The 18,663-nt window shown below is 38.5% G+C and overlaps 2 protein-coding genes across 3 annotated transcripts in view; one reads left to right on the plus strand and one right to left on the minus strand.

Annotated features, from left to right (window-relative positions):
- Positions 1-1,548, plus strand: part of plcg2 (phospholipase C, gamma 2) — a 37,093-nt gene extending 35,545 nt beyond the window's left edge. For both annotated transcript variants that reach the window (XM_031285565.2, XM_031285566.2), the window contains exon 33: positions 720-1,548. In XM_031285565.2, coding sequence (XP_031141425.1) covers positions 720-762 — 43 coding nt within the window. In that variant the 3' untranslated portion in view covers positions 763-1,548. The remainder of the gene's footprint in view (positions 1-719) is intronic.
- A 9,855-nt stretch (positions 1,549-11,403) lies between these two features.
- LOC116040121 (c-Maf inducing protein) overlaps positions 11,404-18,663 on the minus strand; it is a 55,212-nt gene continuing 47,952 nt past the window's right edge. Inside the window, exons 18-21 of the mRNA XM_031285346.2 lie at positions 18,460-18,606; positions 17,103-17,208; positions 16,377-16,447; positions 11,404-14,832 (exon numbers count right to left, since the gene is read on the minus strand). Of these exons, the coding sequence (XP_031141206.1) occupies positions 14,779-14,832; positions 16,377-16,447; positions 17,103-17,208; positions 18,460-18,606 (378 nt within the window). The 3' untranslated portion in view covers positions 11,404-14,778. The remainder of the gene's footprint in view (positions 14,833-16,376; positions 16,448-17,102; positions 17,209-18,459; positions 18,607-18,663) is intronic.

Genomic DNA, 18,663 nt, shown 5'->3' on the forward strand with positions numbered 1-18,663 from the left:
GGAAAGGAGCATAATAGGGGCTCTTTAAGTCCCTAATTATTGTTTATATATATATATATATATGTGTGTATTAATTTAGTTGCATATTACACTAGGCCAGATGGATGAAAATGGATGGATCAATATGTATATGCATACATCATGTTTAATGTTAAACATATAGAAGGCACAGTGTCCTTAAGCTTAACTGTATCTGTGGATGGCTACCATGATGGCTACCTTACTTAGTCAGCGTATCATCAATGTTGTGTACATTACATGTTTTTTTTTAAGTAAGCCGCTTCATCTTTGCTAATAATATGTTGGATTCATGTTAATGTCTATTTTCAGACATATTCTAATTTAAACAGCAACTAAAAACTTTCAAATAATCAAAAACTAATTTGGCGGGTGCCTGGGTAGCTCACCTGGTAGGGCGCACGTCCATATATAGAGGTTTACTCCTCAACGCAGTGGCCGTGGGTTTGACTCTGACCTGTGGCCCTCTGCTGCATCTCATTCCCCCCCTCTCTCTCCCCTTTCATGTCTTAAGCTGTCCTGTATAAATAAAGACCTAAAATGCTAAAAAAAAAAATTGAAAAAAATTAAAAAACAATGTGTCATGCATTAAGTAATCTATGCATTCATAAATTTGCAAATCTAACACATATAAAAAAAACACATATATATATATATATATATATATATATATATGTGTGTGTGTTTTCTTTGTGCCCCAGGACAAAAGAAAAGAGGATAAACAACAGTAAGTTCTACTCGTGAGGACCTGTGCACGCCCTTCCTGCCCGAGCCGTGGAGGAATGCCGACTATAAATCCAGCATCACATCTAGGTGCTTAGTCAAGGAATTGTGATTTGTGCAGTTAAGAGTTTTCCCAACTGTGACATGTTATCATTTTTCATTTTCATACCAAAAATACTTTTCTATTTATTTAAGATTTAAAAAGAACTTGTGGTCTTAATATTTTCTCAAATATGGAAATATTGGGAAATGGGGGGGGGGGGGGGGGGGTTTGAATGGTGTAACTCCTTTATAACAGATCAGATGCAAGGTTGTAACATTTCCTCTGAGGAGCCCCACAGACAGCCGGTGGTGTGCGTAACAAGTGTGTAATCAAACTGCATCACGTTAGAGGTGGACAACACTGATACTCAGATATTTATTTTCCATCAACTGCAATAATAGTACCACTGCAGTGCAGCAGACTGTTCCTCTGCCACAGAGCTTGTGTTGCATCTATCTTTTTAGTGTCTAATTTCAAATCCTGTTGAGTGTATAACGACTGATACGGAGCGTGCCAAACGGGCTTCTGTGGGAGTCGTATGCCATGGAAAAGCTGTTTTTGCTGTGCAGATTCACCAGTGTGACATTATTTTCTCTGTGTGGTATATATTTTTGAAAGTGAAGTCAGATTAGTGACAACAGGTGATGTAATGAGAGCATTTCTGATGTATTTAATTTGAAGCCAGATGATGTCTATAGCTTTCCTATAATTTCTCTGAGACCTTCTTATCCATTGAGTCAATAAAGTATGCTTGGTGAACTATACCCTTTATCTCTGATTCATCTTACTTTCTTATTTTGCCTAGAGCTGTGTTGGATTGTATTTACTTTAATATGATTCATGTATTCATGCTGTAAACATTAATACATAGTAGTTGGATTAAAATTAGGGCTGTCAAACGATTAATTTTTTTTAATCGCCAAATTTCTATAGTTAATCACGATTAATCGCATGTTTTATCACAAGAATAAAATTCTATTATTTTGCATTTCAGAATTGTTTTTAAGTACATATTAACACTGGAAAGCCATTCTTACCAGTGGATCTTAATTGGAAATCAAGTGAATGCAAAGAAAATTACTTTATAAACTTGACTTTAAGATTTGTAATTGTTTATTATTTATTTACTGTAAACAAAAGAAAAATGTGTGTCCCAAATGACAAAAACAGTCAAAAAAAACGATACAAAAGACACAGTCCTAAAACCGTATGCTGATATACAGAGTCAATCTAGTGTTTAGGTACTCCTAAATAATGTTGATTCCTCACTGACGTCCAGTGATCACCGGTTAATGAAACAGAGTTTGCACTCTGCAGCAGTTCCAGTGTGGCTGCTTTCTCCGTGTCATACAGGCTGTGTATGGTGAGATTACTGTCCCCCTCCACAACTTTTTAAAAGTAAACTTTCCATTCAGAATCTTATTGGCATCCATTTCGGCGTCTCCCTCCACTCAAAATGTAACGTTAGCCTACTACTCTTTGGCCAGCTCAAGCCCAAACAAGTGTGTGCGGCGTGCCTGTTTAGTTTCCGGTCTAGCTAGATCTGGTGTGGTGTTGTAGTTTTTCTAACGTGGAAACATTTGGGATAGTGTAAGAACACAACTCAAAAAAATATATAACATAGGTATGGTCGTTTTTAGACATTTTAATGCAGAAATGTTACATATTGTACCTTTAAAGCAACACTAGGTAACTTTTCCTGCTTTCGTCCCCCTACAGGTTGAGAGCGGAACTGCCCATTACATTACATTATGCAAGGTTGCCAGATCGGGTAATAGAGTTTAGATTCTCGGCCTGAGCCTGAGCCCGACCCGAGCCAGACCGGACCTCGGGTCGGGCTCAGGCCGTTATTTTCCGCCACATCCTCGGGCCTGGGCCGGACCCTTGATCAAGCAATTATTTATTTTTTTATCCATTACCTTATTATCCTATTTGGGTGGGGAGAAAGCTATGCCATAATCAGAAATATTATAAATATATATATAGGCTATATAAAAGTAACAAATGTGTATAAAAGTTAGGCTGCAGTTACAAAATGCAGCACTTCATGCGCAAGGGTCTCCTCCTCTCGCACGCATCACACCGGGAGCTTGAAGATGTAAAGAAAAAAAGAAAAACAGGAGAATTAACTTTGAGCAAGTGTGGAGGAAAGTCGGAGGTATGGAAGCAGTTTAAACAAGTTGTGGGCAGTGACAACAATATGTTGTTCATCATTGTTTCTTTTTTTTTACGTTTCTTCATTCAGATCCACTTGCGATCCGTTCCATTCTGAATAAACTAACAGCAGTTTACAGCTTCGTCCTTGTTGTATTATTCTAAACAGATTTCTGTAGTTCAAACAACTCGGAATTGTAGTTGAGAACGTCAGTTATAACGGCCCACGTATTAAAAAATTGTCGGGCTTAAATCGGGCTCGGGCTCATAATTACAGTTAATGTGTCGGGCCGGGCCGGGCTCGGACGCAACGTGCTCGGGCTCGGATAGGTTCGGGCTTGATTTTTTGGGCCGATCTAAGCTCTATCGGGTAGTGGATCTGTAGTTCGAATGAACTGGACAATGTAATGTAACGGACAATTCCTCTTCCAACCTGTAGGGGGACCGACGCGGGAAAGTTACCTAGTGTTGCTTTAAGCAAACATAACGCTTACTCAATTATGAAAGCAAGTTATTGCACCAAGGCCCTTTAACTGTATCGGAGTTATGTCAGAATTACATTAAATGAGATAAATGAGGATTGCACATAATCTCAGCCAAAGTTCTGGATTTAATGGGCAATATAGTAATATAACAGAATTATTTACTTACAGTCTCATGGACACACAGGAGCTCATTTCACAAATTTATATCAGCTAAATTGGGCCACTTTTTGGTAAATCGTTTGGGACAATAATACAATACCATATATGCCTTTTCCATGTGTTTATATGATTAATAATGACTGTTTTTGATAATTGTGTGTTGAAATTATGTAATAAAATATAATTATTTAGGCCCTACAGTTCTTGAAACATCAGCTGTGCCAACTTTTTTTGCATGAGCAGTTTCAGGTAAAATGGGCCAGTCAAACTGCAAAGGAAAATAGTAATTTATCATTAATTTTAATTTTAAAACACAGTTGCTTAGACAGCCACATAACACATTCATGTACCATTAAAAAAAAAAAAAAACATTTTGGGTGCAAACCCACATATTCAAGTGTACAATTAAAAAAAAGGCCATTTTGGAACAGCATAGATCAGTGAACTGATGTCAGTGGTGTGTGTGTGTGTGTGTGTGTGTGTGTGTGAACAACACATTTAGAATGAAATGTGCAAATTACAAAAATTCACATTCAAAATTGATAACTGATATGTTTGTGTGTGATGAAAACATTTTTCAAACACAGTCTTTGCAAATGAAACCATCGTCATCACAGACACTATTGTCTTCACCACAGCTCTCATGAAACCAGGCAGAACGTGGATCACTCCTCAGTAGCCTTAGGGTCATGTGGGTCACCATAGTGGGTGTTGCAGACTTTTCAAGGTGATTTGCTTCTCTTGCCCTGCTTTTTTCCCCTCCCTGTATTCATCTAAGGCCCCCTTCATCCTCTCCTCTTTCCACAGATTGTAGTTGTTTGGCCTTCCTTTCCCTCCCTGTTTTATCTTTGTATCCTTTCATCTCTGGTCCTTGCGCCTGCTCTCTTTTCTTTTTTTCTGTCTCCTCTCATTTCCTCTGCATTCCTTTCTCCTCACCTGTTCTCTCACTTCCTGTCTCCTCTGCTTGTCTCCTCTCTCATCCTTCCTCCTCCTCTCACTTCCTCTCTCTTTCCTTCTCCCTCTCTCCTCTCCTCTTGCTTCCTTCTCGTTTGCCATACTCACTGTAAATAAAATATCTACTACCATTATTACTGTTGGGGATGTCATGGAGAGTGTGTGTGTGTGTGTGTGTACACACACACACACACACACACACACACACACACACTCAAACACATGTGTATGTGTGTTTGTGAGTGACACAGATGATGGCCCATTTTACCTCAGTGGGTTAAGGTAAATTGGGCCGCCAAGAAAAACATCACTTTTTCAAAAAATATGTTCATATAGAAAACTAACAACATTATTTCTGATTGATGATATCAAGACAGATATTATGCATATTTTATTATGTGCGTGTTTTTTTTTTTGTTTTTTTTTAGAGATTTATCATCCTTATAATAGTTTAGTTAGATTTGGTATGCCAGGCTACTTACCATGCAGCTTTCTGGTGCAGTCTTGATTTTAATTATTGCCCCGCCCACCATAGCAACCATAAACCAATCAAATCACCTGTTACTTGTCAAGCACAGTTATGACAACAGTTTAAAATCCTTTGCAGTCATTGGCTCTAAATTCCAGAGGGGCTGGGACCCACAAACCTTAAATGGCCCATTTTACCTGATGGCCCATTTTACCTGATATCACCCTATATATCCTGCCAACGAGGCAACCCACTTTGATAAGGTGAACTATCACTGACTATGACTATACCCTGACTGTTATAGTGATTGAGGCTGGAAAGCTTAGCCTTCCTGTTTCTCTGTGTTGGTGTTCTAACCTCTGGTGGATTTGTGAGGACTATGGTTAACTGCTCCTCAGATCTCTGCAGGGTAAATCCAGACAGCTAGCTAGACTATCTGTCCAATCGGAGTTTTCTGTTGCACGACTAAAACTACTTTTGAACGTCCACACATGTTCCACCAAAACAAGTTCCTTCCTGAGACTATTTAGCAGAGGCACTGTTGAGGAAGGTCCTGCAATGCGAGACTAGGTTGGCTTCAGTCTCCCCAGGAGTTGCAGGTTCAAATCCCACTTCTGACAGAGTCCTTTTGAAAAGTAGAAGGCTTCGGCGGGGCGGTGAAACTAAGGCGTCCCTGTGTTATTTAACGTGCTCCATATCTCTACCAAGTGCTGCACATTGGTTGTTCCTCTGTAGCCTACTGTGTATTACAGGTTGAATTTACAACAATGTATCTTAAATTGATGACAAAATAACATTTTACTACAATTATCATGATAGCCTAGTATAAAACAACACAACTTCCTCTGTACTAGGGGTGGATTAACCGTAGGATAGTTAAATGAAATGGAAATATTAAGTTCCCCGATGTGTGCAATATAGCTGATGACGTAAATAAAAAAGATTTAGTTATGGAATTAGTCTTGCATTGCCAGACCTTTCTCCACAGCGCTGTACTATGGAGTTACCGTCTTCTCATATTTAAAGTGAAAATGCCGACCAGGGCCACGTTCAATCTCCGGTTAAACGACATGTTTCCTCTGAATGGTGTGAAACGGGTTTGAGGTATGTTTTCTGTCTTTTAGTGGCTGTGTCACAGATGATATCTAATTAGCAGAGACATGTATGTAAGGCAACAGGATGTTTCAGTTTAAATAAACGTGTTGGGACGTTTTGTCGGGGTTGAACGGAGCCCTGTTGTATTGCTGCAGTTCCGGTTGTTACCGTTAGGTGTCACCATCATAGACAGTATATATAGTGCCCCCCGGGCCGCAGGAAGACTGCGACGCTGCACTCTGGTGTCCGTTTAGAGAGGCAGCCGTCTTTTAAGCTGGGGAACAATCGTCCGTCAAGGAGGGGGAAGAAGGGGGGAGGTTGTTTTTTTCTAGTGTCAAGTCATAGTAATTAGTTTAAGATAATAGGGTTTAAATAGCATACCATGTAACTTTATCTGTTATTGCATGTTGTCATCACCATTATTATTATTACTATTATTATTATTATTATTATTATTATAATGTTGTGCTGTTTACACAAACTGTCAATAAAATACCCACTTTGGTCTACACCAGTTTTGTTTGTTCTAAGAAAAAGAGGAATACATCAAGATTTTTTTTTTTTTAAAGATTTACTTAAAACACACCATAAAAAGTACAAAAAATACAATGAACACTTCAAATGTAAAAACTATTCACAGCAAGCAGAAATCAATTATCAAACAAACACTATTTTAAACTATTTACAGTATAATACAACTATTATTACAACTACTATTTACAGTACATGTACATGATTATTTGGAGAAGTTTTTTCTCATTTCCTCCAGCCACTGAGCTTTTGTAAGAGTCTCTGACTGAGGGCAATACACTCTGCCACGGTAATGACTGTGTCCAGGTCCTGGTGCTGAGGGTGCTAAAAACACAGGCAACTTTGGCATGATGGGACGTAGGGCTATCTCTCTCTGTTGGGCCTGACCTGCTGTACTCTGCGGCAGCTGGTACTGATGTTCTTGTCTTGCTGGCACAGGTACAGCAGGGAGCACTCTTGCCTCCTGAAGAGGTTCTTCAGACACAAGGAGGGCTGGAGGTAATGATATGCCCTGGAGCGCCACCGACAGCTCCTGCCTCTTGTGCCTTTTGTTGTGCCATGTAATAAGGGTGTTTTGGTTATTGGGTTGTTATAGTCTCTTAGAATTAATGACCACCTTGATTTGGCCCTCTTTCCTTTCTTTGCTGGGCACTGGTGAATGTTGCAGAGTCTTATAAAAATGTTCTCCACCAACCTACAGCAGCTAGGCCACTGAGCAGGTGCGCTGCTCGCACCTAGCATGCAGCGGGTGGTGCTCTCCACACCAGGCGTTTTTGAGGGCGTCTTGGGGAGGTCGCAGTCTCCTCTGGTGGCGTGGGTTCGAATCCCACTTCTGACAGAAACCTTTTTTGATTGCACCGTAGTAGCATGAGTGTAAACACTGTATATATGTCTCCAGTGACTACATGCACATAAACCAGTGTACTGTTACAAAAAATATATTTTTTTATCACAGCCATCATAGAGTGGTATTTTAACTGTACAAAAACCTTTTATGAGCCACCTCAACTTGCAATATTTCACAGAGAATGCAAATGATTAATCTTGGGTTTGCATATATCAGTCAGAATAAGAATAATGAAAAGTTGGCTGACAAACATTTGGTATGGTACAATCAGTCAGAGTATAGTCTTGCATAACCAGACATATCTCCACAGCGCTGTGTCAGTACTGGACTATGATCTAGCTGCACGGGTGGCACTAAGCCCCAGATGCAGCAACATCCCCAGTCCCCTTGAAAAATATATAACGGAGATAGCGGAAGGAGAGGAAACCTGCCCGATGTCAGGCTTTATAACTTATACCGGCACACTGTACATCCGGTAATACAGTATGTTTAAAGGTGTTTTTTTTTTATTTTAACCACTGATTTATGCTTATATAATGGCCCACTGTGCACTATACCAACATGCAGCATCATGTAAAACTGTTCATTTACTGTAATAGTTACTTTTTTATGAATTTTTTCGACATACTATACTATGACTTTTTATAAAAGAAATTTACACACTATACTATGACTTTTTATGACTTTTTTTGACATACTAAACTATGACTCTTTAAGATTCTTCTTGACATACTATGACTTTTTTATGAAAAATATTTACATACTATACTATGACTTATTTCGACATACTAAACTATGACTCTTTATGATTTTTCTTGACATACTATACTATGACTTTTTTTTGACATTTTTCGACATACTATATTATTACTTTTTATGACTTTTTTAGACATACGATACTATGACTTTTCAGAATACTATACTGATTCTTTATGATTTTTTTTACATACTATACTATGACTTTTAATGACTTTTTTCGACACTCAACTATTACTTTTTTATTACTTTGTTTCACATACTATACTGTGACTTTTTTCGACATACTTGTATATAAAATTTGTCATGGTATGGCTCCCCCTCCATTCAATAAATTCATTCAACAAAATCTAAACTCATCCACAAGAGCATCTACAAGAGGGGATTGTAAAATACCATGTAGACAGTCAGCTTTTTCCTTTTGAGCAGCTCATACATGGAATACCATACCCATAGAACTAAGGAACATCACATCTATCAAATCCTTCTCCAAATCCATAAAACATTGGTTATTGACTCATCAAATATGCTGCCATAATCCAGAATAATGTGTTTGTCTTTATCGCTATAGTAGTGTCTCTGTGTGTGCTTATGTGTTGCTGATGCGTTCTAATGTGTGTCTATATGCACTTTTACCTGTGTCTACTGTGTATGATACTTGTGTTATGTTTTTCTCATGCCATCAACCTGCCAGTTGTCCTGATCTGGAATAGTGGTTGTGTCATTTTACTAGTCTATGCCTATGTCTTTCTTGTTTTATGTGTATTTGTTGTATTAGCTTATCTATTGTTTTAAGCCATCAACCTGCTAGGGACTGCAGATGAAAATTAGCCTGTATGGCTAAATCTGGCACATTTACATGTTGGACTCTGTACTCATGTTGATTAATGTGCGTTGTCCCTTTTTAAATAAAGAAATCAAAAAAAAAATCTAAAGCAATGACTTTTTTATGACATTTTCAGTATACTATAATGACTTTTTATGATTATGATATGATCTTGACATACTAATACCATGACTTTTTAATGACTTTTTTCGACATACTATACTATGACTTTTAATATGAAGGAGAGGAAACCTGCCCAATGTCAGGCTTTATAACTTATACCGGCACACTGTACATCCGGTAACACAGTATGTTTAAAGGTGGTACATCAGCTATTTAGATGAATGAAAAAAACAGAATGGTCAAATCGATGGAGCATTGGCCCAGACATCCTGACATTTAGTCCGTAGTAGGCTATAGATCTAGCTCCAAAACACTGTACCCTACATTTTCTATAATACAACTCAATGGGTTTTTCTGGTAGACCCTCCCTGTGCATGTCTATGTCTTTCAAATTCCTTGTCCCTAATTTGAATTTCTGGTAAAAAGTTTGTCTAAAGACCAATCCGAGAAAACCCTGAAGACATCATCAGTGTTATTTTTTTAATGTTAAATATAGCCTACTCTAAGACATACAGAGTTAAATATACAGGGTTGAATATACTTCAAAATATAGATATACTGTATACATACATACACAGAATCTCAATATGGTCTAAGACATTTTGGATTATTATTACTGACGCATTAATATACTATCACTTTTGCATAGCAAGAATTTATTGACCAAATTTGATCATATGTATGGTTGTATTTTTGTATTTTAAGCACTGATTTATGCTTATATATTGTTATAGAATGGCCCACTGTGTCATGTAAAACTGTTAAATTACTGTAATAGTTCTGTAGTGTGATTACTGGTGTCAATGAAAGCGTGGATAATTACTTCTCAATTTTTCAAGTTTGTCTTGGAAAAAGATTTTTTTAAACAAACACATGCCACACACAGCTGAAACATATTCACAGACAATTTATTTTTGATTGAAATTATTTCACATCATAGTTGTTATTTTTCCTGTTGAAGGTCTTTTGTATTTTTATTACAACAGCCACAGAGCAGCAGCAGCAGCAGCAATAATAATAATAATAATAATAATAATAACCCAGCAGGAGAAGCAGATCAATGCGGAGAAAGACTGAAAAGAGAGAGAAACATGATGGGTGCCCCTTTTTCTCAGCTGCCAAAAAATATCTTTACTATAAGGAATTATGGGAAATAAAGTTTTTTGTCAGGCTGTGTCACATCTGACCCCGTTCCTTCCATAACAACTGTTGAGACTCAAGCACAGCTGTACACATCTCTTAATAATAACCGACATCAGAGAGATAATGGACAAGAGGGAGGAATCAAGATGGGAAACGGAAAGCAGAGCTCCACAGGAGACACGGCAGAACAGAAGAGGCCTTTCTATTCAACCGTTACATGTTCTACAGTAATACAAAAACCTTCTGTGATAACCTCAACATGATGACCCCCAGTTTGTCATCATGGCCTAAAAACTGTGGGATGAGTTCAGTGACAGGGTTTCCCCCAAGACTGCCCACTTCTTTGAAGAAAAAGTTTGCTTTCATGCCAAGTTGGATGAGAAGATTAATGCCAGCAGTGAGTTAGCTTATCTTAGCATTAAGACTGGAAACAGGGAACCAGCTAGCCTGTCTTTGTCAGAAAGTAGTCTCGCAGGGTCTGGCTAGTCCACACAGCATTCCTGGATGGCAGAAAAACCTGCTCTGGTTTATTGGCATTTCTTTGAGCCAATAGGGGTGGGGGAATAAAATCGATACAGCATAGTATCGCAATATTTTCCTTGGCAATACTGTATTGATAGTCAGATGCCAAGTATGGATCTATTATTATTATTATTATTATTATTATTATTATTATATATGTGTTGGTCAGTCTGTCTGCTTGACAATCCCATTTTGCAGCAATACAATTGAAGTGAGATGAACAAACAGAGACATGTATATTTTTAGATAAAACTGATGTTGACACAGTTTCCTTTTGGGCACATCATTTGAAATTGGGAAAAATTTGAAGTTGGAAAAAAGGTAATACATTGCAAAATATCGCAGAATATTGCAAAATGTTTAAAATTGCAATAATAAGGTATCGTGACATAAGTATCATGATGATATGGTCTTGTGACCCATATAAACCAATCACAATCCTCTTGGGCAGCGCTAAGCACTGGATGCAGCCAAAAACACGAGATTGTCGGTTGTAGCTCGGAGGATGTTTTCCGAATCGATCGGAGTTTAGAACGCCAACACAAAGAAAGCAGAAGGTGAGGGACATCGGTGAATGAAATGTGGTTGATAGAGACTAGTTGGAAGGTAACCTTACCAGCACCTCTACATCTCACTAAAGAACCACATTGTTGTATTCCAGGGCTCACATGTCGGGCTATTCCTTAGCTTGGCGCATTGACTTCCTGGAGTCTTGTCATCACTGTGAGGTCGCCAGGCAACCAGCAGAGACTATATTTGACGTGGTAGTTTTAGAGATGTGGGTAGGATTTTGTTAGCTTGGGACAGTTTCCAGTCTTTCTACTAAGCTAAGCAGATGCTGACTGTAGCTTCATATTAAATGGATATGGACATGACATTATAAATCTCTTCAGTCTTTCATCAAAAAAGCCAGTAAGCCTATTTTTCTAAATGTCAAACTATTCTTTTAAAACATTCAGACTTAGAATACATTAGGGATAAAACAAAACTACAGTAAAGTTACAACTGAAGTTTCAGTTGGCTGATTTGATAACGGTCAGTCAGTGTGGTCCATCTGTGATATGATTATCTGGCAGGATTATTATTTTATACATGAAAATAGACAAACTTAAATGATTAAATCTCAGCTAGGAGTAGCATCAGTCCAACAGTACCAGTATTGGTATTGGCTTTTTTAGAAAATCAGTATCGACCAATAGGATCCGTCAGGACATATGGGTAGATCAACAACCAATCAGAAAATCTTTAGATCTCTCCATTTCAGTCCTTAACCTCAGTGAGATAGTGATCAGACCCTTTATCATATTTCAAACCTTTTATAAAACAAAATTACAAAATAAAAATACCAGATGAGGCAGCAACATGTACATGCAAAAAAATTAAACAACGAGAACACAGGAAACAAACGTTTGATTAAAGTGATCAAATCAAAAGATGTCGGAAACTTGACAGATATTATGAAAACAGGTTTTGTTAGATTACAGTGCACTTTGTGTGAAAAAAACAACCACACACACATACGATGAAGGCAACACCAGCCTGCCAATAAGGGAGGCTGAGAGAAAGAGAGAAAAGGATGAAGAAGACAAAAATGGTTCAAATAGAAGGGAGAAGACGACTATATACACTCGTATATATACATCATACAGGATATGAAAGAGAGCATGAGGTCCTAAAGCCAGGCCCAAAGACGGCCATACACAGACCGAGTCTACAGGCCAAACCGTCATGGCACCCAATAAATAGGAAACAAAGCGTCTTATAGTGGACGGCCTCCTGTCCTCTGCTGCAGCTTCCTCCACACAACAGACATCCCGACACAAATAAATAAAATGGATGGATGCAGTCAGAGAGAGGCCGACTGGAAAAAAAGGGTGGAAATCTGACATGTCTTGTGTTTTTTTTCTAGGGCCAAGAAAAAGCAACCCAAACCCACAGCTAGACAAAGAGGAACAAGAGATTGGGACAGACTTGAAGTGTATCAGTATCAGTTGCCATGTATCAGTTATCACAATACATGGCAACATTTTAAGGGAATGTAGATGGGGCAAATATGGCAGAAAGGTGCCCTTTTTCCAATCTTTTGTCCCTTATAGCCCATTGTGAAAGAATATGTACAATAATTTAGTCCCATCCTGTGATGAGAATGATTCATCCCAACAGCCTAAAAATGTCCCCTATGTATTATGGCGTAATATAAATACAGCAGAACAATTCAAAACAGGCGGTGTGACAGATAAGAAAGATAACAATAGGCAACTCATCCACAGCTCCACTAGATGTACTGCGACTCTTTACCCTGACCTCAGCAGGGGGGGGTGGGGGGTCAGTGTCCACAGGCAGGTCCTGACAGGTTCCACTTGATACACCAAGCAGTACTGAAACCACACTCGGGTTGGCCTGAAGAAACAAGTGTGCACAAAACAAAAAAATTTCGACTAAATTCGATGACGATGTTTGGCATGTATCCTTTCTTCTTTTCAGAAACCGTCTCAAAAGGAGCCAAAAATAGCGGAGGATATTAAAATATACAACTCTCAGCTGGTGATGGGTCTTGTTTACAGGTCCACCTTTAGAAGGACTGTACTCTACAGGCCTACGTTACCACCATGGCATGGGACAGAGAGATCCATGTATGGTTGCCCTCTTGGTTGGCTTCTTGGGTTGTATTTTGCAAAAAAAAAAAAAAAAAAAAAAAAAAAAAATAAGACAACAGGGCCTGTGTACTTCATTACTGTCAGGACATAATCCAGGAGAGACAAGAGTAAAGGAGGTTTTTAAAGACACAAATTATAAATATTAGGCAGTCCCAGACCACCCAGCTACTGCTACACAACTGTCTTATTAAATAGTAATGGGAGATCCTCAGTATGTACACTGAAAACAAATGAAAAAGGAAACAAATGTTCCCATCGCCGTTTAACTTTCCTGCAGAGTTCCTGAAATGTCATCACTGGGGGTTATCTTCATACATATGTTTTTATTTAGAAACATACAATATATGAAAGCACAGATGTCTGGAAAAATATGTTCATTCAAGTTGATAAAAACCTTTTTTTTTTTTTTTTCTTCCTTTTTGTGTGTGTGTGTGTGTGTGTGTGTGTGTGTGTGTGTGTGAGAACGTGTCATGTAAGTGGAATAGGCACAGTCTTGCAACTCTTCTTTTCTCAGAGGTAGCACCTCATTTTCCCAAATGAAAGACTTGAAGAGACCAGAATCGGAACCTGAAAACCGAAGCCAAAGAGCGCGATTCAGAGGACTGAGGAAATTCAACAGTTCAACACGTCTGTTTTGGAGAGCTACATCGGGGATCAGATTGGAGAAGAACTGGAATGTGAGCTGCTGTGTCCAGCCTTCAATCGCACAAGAGCTGGAGAGAGAAAAAGAGACGAAGGCTCAGGTTTTTCCTCACAACACAGAGGCGGCCTGGAGAGCTGGACTTTAGACCGAATCTGAAAACTGAGGGACCATATATGAAAGACAGGGCAAAAGATGAAGAAAGACGGAGAAAAGTGTCCCTTATGTCTAATATAACGGCTCCTTGCATGTCCTCTGTCATCAATGTTCCAAGAACCGTATGATCAGAGGGTAAGGGGAGCAGCGAGGTACAGAAAGATTTCTCATTTAGAAAACAAAAAAAGTGATGCTGGCGAGACAGTTGCTTCCTGGTGATGGTGTCTCTACAGGCGTTGATGATGATGATGAAGGCTCCTCCTCTGACGCAAACGTGTCAGAGATGTTCTTGTTACATCAGGTGATCCTCACGCTGGGATGATGTCAGCGTTCCTGATCTAATGATGGGCGACGATGGAGGAGACATCACTACACAATTGTCATGTAATGTATCTGAGCCTGTGTGCAGTGTGTGTGTGTGTGTGTGTGTGTGTGTGTGTGTGGTTATGTGTGAGGGTTGTGGTTGAGCGTGGTTGATCACCAGGCCTCTGTGTACCGAACATCCACGTCTTTCAGGTTGGGCAGTTTGGCCTGCAGAGAAAAGACACAGACAAAGGGAAACAGCATCAACACCTGGAAACATCCACACTCACTATCAGTCAGAAGGCTAGCTCACAGTCAGAATCAGATTTGAATATGCTTCTTTTCTAGGGAAGTAACGATACACTCATGATTCGATTCCACAATCCGATTTTCTTTTAACAGAATGAACTGCAGACAAATGACTGAAAAATAGTCCTTTATTTATATAAACTGTGCAAAACAACAGATGTGTTCCTCTTATCAAAAGTGCTATTGAAATTGTATTTCATCTTAAATACCAAAAATGAAATAAAAAAATGAATAATTGGATTTTTAAAACAAATCCCACATCAAAGTAACACAAAACTAAGACTGAAGTCAAACAAGTGAAATCAAATGTAGGTTACGTCCTATGCCATTTAAAAATTGCATTGCATTATCTCAACAGGTTGTAATCTTTACACATTTATATCGATTTTTAACCGATTCACGATGCATCGTTACATCCCTATTCTTTTCACTGTCCCCTTCAGTCAGATCAAAATGTTAAATTTATATCAATTTTATCTCATGGCAAAAAAATCCACAAACAAACAAAATCCTTAACAAACAACAAATCTTTCAAAATTACAGTAACTGATTCAAAAAAGGATTTCCATGTTTGACAAGGAGTAGGAAGCAGTTTAAAAACCAAAACTTTTATGGTCCTACCCCCTTTTCCTTTAATTCTTCACTTATTTATATGTATATAAGCATATATACAGACATACTGCATACATGTACATGCATGCATCGGCACTTTAGAGATGTTGCATGCATCGTAGTCATGCCCTGGCTTTGGTTAGTCAACGCTGATATATAACCCCTCAAGTCTGCAAACAATGGTTGATTTACAGCTCTGTAATTTACTGATCATTTCAAAGAAGTTCCCTGGAAATAACTATGTAATAATTTGGTTTATTTGGAAAAGGGTGTCCCTAAAAGGAATATTTGGCCACTTTGGGGTAGAACAAGCTGGTAACATAACCTTATAAAGTTGTTAAGGCGAACATGTTAGCTAACAATTGTCAATTTAAACATCCAGGAGACAAGGAGCAACATTAGAACTTATTTTGAGTGTTTCTGGCTACCTACCAAATGTGAGACCAGTTTTAACTCACATGCACATGTTATCTAATGTTCTGTGTTCTCTAATTAAATTCATCTGACGATATAAACATAAATTATAATATAAAATATAAATGCAGATTGCATCGTATTTCAAAAGCACAGTTTAGATGGTAGGCCAAAACAGAGAGAGTCTATCTATTATTTTAGCTACATACTCTTTTTAACCTAATCTAACTTTACTTAACGTTTTTATTTTTTTTTTATGTTACTTTATACATTTATGGACTTGCTCTTTTCTTACTTTTATTTTTGCCTTGAATTTGACTGTGAGCAACTGCAACTGAACAATTTCCCTGAGGTGATCCATGAAGTATTCTGATTCTGAAATCAGTATTGTGCAAATAAGCTATTTGCAGTTGGTATGAGTTGTCTTGCAGTATTACCTTGAGGTCCTCGTATGTGTCAGCTGTGAGCTTGGTGCTGTTCATGTTCAGACTGCACAGACTCTTCATGGCTGGAATAGGCAAACAGCGACAATTAGCCACAATTAACTTGTACATTTACAAACAACTGACTCTTCAAGCAAGGTCTATGGTAGCCACTGTGTTCCTGGCGCCATAAAATGACATCACAACAGCTGTCGTTTCCAGTGCAGAAGCTCCGCAAGTTATCATTTATACTTTTTATTGATCCCCAGTGGGGAAATTACAATTTACACTCTGTTTTTTTTGTTAGAAATCACTACACACAGGCCTGAAAAACACACACACACACACACACACACACACACACACTCAATTATTTTGTTTGTACCAATGACTGTACCTTTGTACGCCCCCTGCTGTTTCGGAGAATACTGCAACGAACAATACGTTGAGCATAAATGTCTCCGTGCATGCTCCAACCCTGTTGCATGCTCATAGTGCGTGAGAGTATAACCAAGCCTTCACACCCTCAACACAGTTAACATGCTGACTCTGAGCATGTCCTTGTATTCTGACTGTTTTTAGTTAATATAACAATTTTAATTTTCAATTCAATTTTATTTATTGTGTCAAATCATAACAGAAGTTATCTCAGGATACTTTATAAATAGAGTAGGTCTAGAGCACACTCTATATTCCTACTACTACTAATGCAGTGGTATGATTTTGTGTGTGTTTTCTTACAACTGAGAGCCAGCAGACCAGCGTCAGTGACGGGAGTCTCACACAGGTTCAGGACCTGAAGACAGGCCAGATGCTCGGATAACAACCTTAACCCTGCATCCCCAAACTGAAGGAGAAAAATAGAGAAAGATGGAACATATGTTAGACATCTATTGGACCATAGTGATTACATTCATCTCAAGCAGGCTAGACTACTGTAACGCTCTTTTTGCGGAATTAGCCAAACAATCAGTAGGACGCCTCCAACTGATTGAAAATGCAGCAGCCAGAGTCCTTCCACGTACACGCAAATTTGAACACATTACGCCGGTACTCAAATCACTTCATTGACTCCCGGTACAATGCAGGATCAATTTCAAAATCCTGCTAATAGTCTATTACAGGGGTCTTAACGTTTTTTAAGGCCAGGGACCCCTTAGCTGAAAGAGAGACCGAGTATGGACCCCTTACTGCATATAATAATATTAATACATATTATTTATATAGCGGTTTTACAGTTAAACTATGGTAGGTACAATTAAAGCAGGTGAGGCAATAAAACAACACAAAACATAAAAACAAGCATATTAAACAAGTAAGACGATAAAATATATTGTTTACATCTGAGTTGCATATTACACTGGGCCGAATGGATGATGCTTATACTGTATTCTTATTTGTGTTTATGCTTTGTTCTAATGTTTATGCTGTTTTTTATGATTAACATTTTTTTAACAACATACAAAACATACAATGTGCAACATATACACCCCCCCCACTTCATCATCACCACCCATCAAGACAAAAATCAAGAACTACAATATTCAAGACCATTCAACAAAATAATAACAAATAACAAAATAGACAATAAACCAAATAAACATATGTATAAATGACATCCCCATGAGCCCATCATACAGGTCTCTCCCCAGCACTAAGCTTCTTAGGAGCCCTCCACAAAGTTCAGCTACTTTCCCCATTTTCTATTATAGACATCCAATCTGGTAAACCGTTTATATGACATTTATTCAAACGCCCCCCCACCCTAGCCATCTCACAAGCCCACTCCTGGATTGACGGCAGCCCTTCATTCCTCCATCCTCTTAACAGAATCTGTCTAGCTATCATCAAACTAGTCTGGACCCAGCGTCTTATGTGCTGATCCATCTCGTTTAGGATTGACCCATCTCCCAGAACAAATAATCTTGGGCCGAATGGAACCTGGGTCCCTGCAATCTGAGATAGGTTATCATGTATTGTTTATGCCGTTTTTAATGTAAAGCACTTTGTTTCTGTGTAACGATAGGTGCTATATAAATAAAATGTCCATTGCCATTACTAGTGTGTGTTTGTAGTTGTGTCGGTGCTGTCTGTATACCTGTGTGGACCAGAGGTTGAGCTGTTTGAGTGAAGGCAGCTTGATGAGCTGCTCGGCACAGGCACTGGTGACGTTGGTGAAGGCCAGGCTCAGGTTCTCCAAGTTCCCAAAAGAACCTGAACTCAACAGGCGGGCAAGGTCTGCATCCTAAATTTTGAGGAAAAAAAACACTCAATATTGAAATAGTAAACCCAAGTCTGATAA

Source organism: Sander lucioperca, chromosome 7 (assembly GCF_008315115.2).
Source record: "Sander lucioperca isolate FBNREF2018 chromosome 7, SLUC_FBN_1.2, whole genome shotgun sequence".
Classification (NCBI taxonomy): domain Eukaryota; kingdom Metazoa; phylum Chordata; class Actinopteri; order Perciformes; family Percidae; genus Sander; species Sander lucioperca.